The sequence below is a fragment of the Anarrhichthys ocellatus genome, unplaced genomic scaffold (genome assembly GCF_004355925.1).
Source record: "Anarrhichthys ocellatus isolate YVR2014 unplaced genomic scaffold, GSC_Weel_1.0 scaffold3864, whole genome shotgun sequence".
Lineage (NCBI taxonomy): Eukaryota > Metazoa > Chordata > Actinopteri > Perciformes > Anarhichadidae > Anarrhichthys > Anarrhichthys ocellatus.
Genome location: NW_022283838.1, coordinates 1 through 5,107, shown reverse-complemented (window position 1 = coordinate 5,107; position 5,107 = coordinate 1). Strand labels below are relative to the sequence as shown.

General features: G+C 41.6%; 1 protein-coding gene across 1 annotated transcript; it reads left to right on the top strand.

Annotated features, from left to right (window-relative positions):
- The first annotated feature begins 1,705 nt into the window (after positions 1–1,705).
- Positions 1,706–5,085, top strand: LOC116379195 (28S ribosomal protein S5, mitochondrial-like). Its single transcript, XM_031841136.1, has 5 exons — positions 1,706–1,784; positions 2,494–2,619; positions 2,790–2,915; positions 3,409–3,522; positions 4,400–5,085. Exons 1-5 carry the CDS (start codon positions 1,736–1,738, stop codon positions 4,696–4,698), a joined length of 714 nt encoding a protein of 237 aa, XP_031696996.1. The 5' UTR covers positions 1,706–1,735; the 3' UTR covers positions 4,699–5,085.
- The last annotated feature ends 22 nt before the right edge of the window (positions 5,086–5,107 follow it).

The window sequence follows — 5,107 nt, the reverse complement described above, 5'->3', positions numbered from 1 at the left end:
AGTGAGTGCAGGAGAAGGATTCTCTGAGCAGCAGCTTTCACCTCACGCTGCCACGCAGCTGGAGGCCATCTTCTCTTCAGCGGCTCTCTGATTGCAGCTCTCCGCTGTATCGGGGACAATAAAAGCTGTATTATTGAGGAAATGATCGTGAATAAGGTAAAATTGAGACGCATGCGGTGGATAATCAGTCTGCTGAGTGGCAATCATGTGCACAGGCTGGAGGTGCTGATGGGCGGCCCGCTGCACACGCTCAGAGACTCACACGTGTAGTGTTATCACTAAATAATACACAAATACATGGAGAGAAGGGAGGGCAGTACGTCCCCAGACGCCCTGAGTTCATCCCGTTCTGCTCAATCCTGCACAGAACTAAAGAAAACAGCAGACAATGAATCTTAATCTGTGTATTCGCTCATTAATCGTATGATAATTCACTATTACAATGTTTAAATACTTCTGTAGTGGAGATAGTAGCAACAATTGGAAATACTTTATTTGAGTAAATAGTTATTTCCACCACTGAAGAAGAGACATGCAGTGCTGACGATACTTCATGTTTACTGCAGTCATCACATTCACAATGTGACTCCAGCCGTGTGAATGATTAACGAGTTCTTCTTCTCTTCTTTTATAAAACCCAAAGCTACTCTCTCCCTCCTGCAGCAGCTTCTCCACAGTATAATCATCTTGTTTCGTCTCCTCTTGATGTGATAATTCACATCAGAAGAAACGGGAAACCAAAGCTCTGTGTGTGTGTGTGTGGGGGGGGTATTTACTGCCAATCAACAGAGAAGTCTCTTAATTTGTTTTTCTTTTCCTCTGATTGTTTTCCTCGAGGATCTGAGAGCTCACAAACATTTCATTCATGTTGAAATTATTCACAGACGGTGTTTTTATATAATAATGCAGCTCATCATGCTTCTTAAAATATCAACGTTAACGTAATAAAATCTACCCAATAGAATCAATGCAAAGAAACAGAAGAAGGGCCGTATAGAGGTGAACATATGTGTGTGTGTGTGTGTGTGTGTGTGTGAGTGAGTGTGTGTGAGTGTGAGTGAGGAGGAGAGAGAGAGATATTTACTCTGTTTTTATGCTGTTTTAATCTATTTTATTTTATCCAACAGATCAGAAGATTCACAATAAAGTTCATCACAGATTTTGTTTTATTAAATCAATTTTACAAAGTGAAGTAAACTATTTATTTATATTATTTCTCTTCTTGTTTATATTTTTTATTTTGTATAACAGGTTTTTTATGTTAAGAATGAATTACTTAAAGAACGTCTGGCTTTTGTGCTGTAGTTTTATGTTTTTAGGAACAAACTACATTATTATTTATTATCAAAGATTTTTATTTTTCTTCTGTGTGATAATAACGAGACAAAGCAAATTTTTATTTTGTTGTAGATTCACTTTGATATTTTAGGATGCTTTAACTGAGAATGTATTCTGACTCTATATATACTCTATATAATATTTATATTTTGTCACAAGAAAACAAATAATTGAATTATTTTGGCAAAAATATGTCATGTTTTTTAAACTACTCCTATATTCAGTGCATGAGATAATACTATTATTAATGTTCTTATTATCCCCATCTGCCACCAAAAAATCTGAATATTAAACAATAAAAATAATAAAAACAGATCGTGTGTATTTTCCTGTTTTCTTTCGACAGGCATAGTTTAGACGCCTTGTTGTCCTCTGAAGGACCCTTCATAAATCCAACATGGCGGCGTCCATACGGCTGTGCTGTGCCCTCCGCGTCACACTCGGAGGTGAATTATCTCTCTCTGTTTGTCCCCCACAGCTCCGATAAACAGCTCCGTGTGTTCATCGGGTTGTTAGTTTACTGTTTGTTTGTTTGCTGTTTGTTTGTTTAGTTAAATCAGTTCTGTTAACTGATCCTGGACCAGCCTGTCGTTACTGCAGGGCTTCCATAACGTCAATAGTTTCACTATTAATGTCACGATGTCTAAAGTATGTGAATATAAGTACTGATGGTTTTACTGCAGTCTTGTTTGCGGTGAATATAAATAATTCCAAAGCCTTTAAAATGAAGTTTGCGTTTCCTCCCCAAAACATCATTCAAAATTGTGTCAATTTATCGCCGCCATGCGTATTATTCAATGTAGACACCTCTGAGAAAATAAGTGTTATTTGTAATGCAATGAATGAGTTCGTGCTTATAATTCAGCGTATTTACAACTCGAAAGAATCACTGTATTATAGCTAGAATCTCTGTTATCAGGCTTTACTATCCTCACTGTCTTCTTCTTCTAGTGTCTGTAAATGGGTAGAACATTGTGGGAACCAGGACAGAACCCTGGAGGTGCTTAGCTTACACATTTATTTTAATAAAAAGTAGATATCAGCATGGTGGGTGACAGTTTAACCCTAAGCCTGATGTTTCTGTGTCTGCATGTTAAACCATCACACCGTGATTCATCCCGTCTGTCCTCTCGGTGGACGTGTGTCCTCCTTCAGGAGGCGTTCAGGTGTCCCAGCTGGTGAGTCGAGCTTCGGCTGCCTCTCTGCAGAGAAACCCAGCAGCTGCACTGTTTCCTGCTACGGCGTGGCAGCAGACCAGACACGGCAGCTTCTTCAACAAGTGTGAGTTACTACCACTCATCAGTGACCCACTGTCCTTCAACACTTTGTAGTTCATGCATTCTCTTGATTTGATTTGAGTTGTCATTACTTGGATTTTGCTTGTGGTGCATGTGTGTGTTTGTTTATATGTGTGTGTGTGTGTGTGTGTGTGTGTGTGTGTGTCATTACAGTGACGGCTGAGGAGTTGTGGAAAGGTGTGTTGGCGGAGTCGGGTTCTGGAGCCAGGAAGGGTCGAGGGAAGAGAACCAAACGCAAACTGAAGAGAGACCTGAACCGAGGACAGACCATCGGAGAGGGTGAGACGTCGTCCGTCCGTCTGTCTGTCTGTGCAGAGGTTTGGTTGTCTGTCTCTGCAGAGGTTTTGTCTTGACATTCACAGGAGCAGTTAAGAGTTAATAAACTCACTAAATATACTTTATTTAAATCTCTAATGCACAAATGTTGTTAGTGTTTTATTTGTTCAGAAGTGCTAAAGATCTTCTTCTTTGCTGATTTATCGTGTTCTTCAGAGCTGATAAACACAACACACTCGAATATTTGTGAGGTAACAATTTGTTTAGGCAAGTTTTAAACTCTTCAAATGTTCTGAAACTTGCCAAAACTTCTAAACTCAAGTACATCTGTGGTAGATTGTGTACTTATTATGTATTTATTATGTACTTACTTCTACTCTCTCACTTCTCCATGTTCAAGGATAAGAAATAAAGACTTGGGAGTAGTTCTGTATGTGTTCTTCTCTTGTGTGTCTTCGTGTTTCTGATTCCTCTCTCCGTGTCTCCGTGTCTTCAGGTCGTGGTGGGTTTCTGTGGCCCGGTCTGAACGCTCCGGTTATGAAGGAAGGGACTCTGCAGAGCATGAGCCGACGAGGGGAGAGTGAGCAGCAGGAGATGCAGTCTGAACTAGGTACGAGCTGATCGCTGAGCTGGGTACGAGCTGATCGCTGAGCTGGGTACGAGCTGATTGCTGAGCTGGGTACGAGCTAATCGCTGAGTTGGGTACGAGCTAATCGCTGAGCTGGGTACGAGCTGATCGCTGAGCTGGGTACGAGCTGATCGCTGAACTGGGTACGAGCTAATCGCTGAGCTCGGTACGAGCTGATCGCTGAGTTAGGTAGGAGCTCTGCTCTGTGTTAAAAGCCGAATATTCACAGAATTATTGTCACATGACTGTTGGTCTCAGATGATATTTTAAATGAGACGTGTAGAATAAAGTGTTTTCGATGAAATATCACAATTCTAAGATTATATTTGGTTTATTTTTCATACAGAAGCGGGTGTGCTCAAGTCGGAACTACAAGGTTGTTGTTTTAAAAAACATCTTCCGATGATGAACGGCGTATTTTTGTCGATTGTTTAAAATAAAAAAACAAGCTTTACAATCCTGCCGGCAGGTTTTGGGCTTCAGGAAGTTGTTTCTTGAAAACGAAAGAGAAGCTTTATTCAGTGTTACTCGCCAAAACTCAAAAACGTGCTTTTCTTCCTCATAAAACATTTTCAAAGCTGATCTTTTAAGAAGCGTTTTGAATTCAGCGTCATTAACATCCATAACTACTGTGCTAGTCTTCTTCTGCACATCTCATCTGTTGATCAGTAGAAGAGTCTTAAAACCAGGAATATGTGCTCGTTCATCTTCAGACGATGACACAAACAAACGTGAGAGTGACTCGTAGAAAAACAAGACGTCAGAAAGCTCCACAGGAACCTTTTTAACTTTGAAGAAACACCGGCGTGAGAGAGAAGCTTCCAGTTAGAAGATCTGCTGCATGTGTCTCCTCCTGCAGTGCGTCAGAGGGACGAGTGGGAGAGGAAGAGGAAGATGAAGGTGAAGAGGGAGAGAGGATGGACGGGGAACTCCTGGGGGGGCATCAGCCTGGGCGCCCCCGACCCAGGACCCAACGGAGGTAAGCAGGAGCCCACAGACTGTTTGTGGACTCATGGTTTGAAGCCGTCGCAATCTTGGATTCATTTTAAAGTGACAAATAATTGTCTTATGATTTTAGAGACTCCTGATATTTTGCATTTGAGGCCTTTAATCAGGTGTGTGGCAAAGTGTCTGCAGGTGTGTCTTCAGCCTGATTAGATCTTCATTAGAACCCTGAGGAACAGTTGGTTCCTCCTGTTCTCACACTGATTACTCGTTTACATCAGCTGACGGTCAGAGGATCTGTGCTCCTTTAATTCAGCTTCTGATTTACTGGTTTCTCTCACATCCTCAGATGTTTCCTTTCTGTTGTCGCCATGCTAACAAGCAATCACTCCTCCTCCTCTTCTTCCTCTCCCTCCTCCTCTTCTTCCTCTCCCTCCTCTTCCTCTCCCTCCTCCACAAACACTTCCCTATCTGTCACTCTCACACAAATGAATGTGATGTTCAGAGAGCTGTAACTAGGTTGCTTGTCTCTGATCAGGTTTAGTTTCTTACAGATGGCGGACTAATGTCCCAGCTGTGTGTGTGTGTGTGTGTGTGTGTGTGTGTGTGTGTGTGTGTGTGT

Excerpts from the sequence above, each read along its gene's own strand:
- LOC116379195 (XM_031841136.1), top strand. The coding sequence starts at position 1,736 with ATGGCGGCGTCCATACGGCTGTGCTGTGCCCTCCGCGTCACACTCGGA. Across the intron at positions 2,620-2,789 it reads CGGCAGCTTCTTCAACAAGT|TGACGGCTGAGGAGTTGTGG; the intron begins GTGAGTTACTAC and ends GTGTCATTACAG. Across the intron at positions 3,523-4,399 it reads GGAGATGCAGTCTGAACTAG|TGCGTCAGAGGGACGAGTGG; the intron begins GTACGAGCTGAT and ends CTCCTCCTGCAG.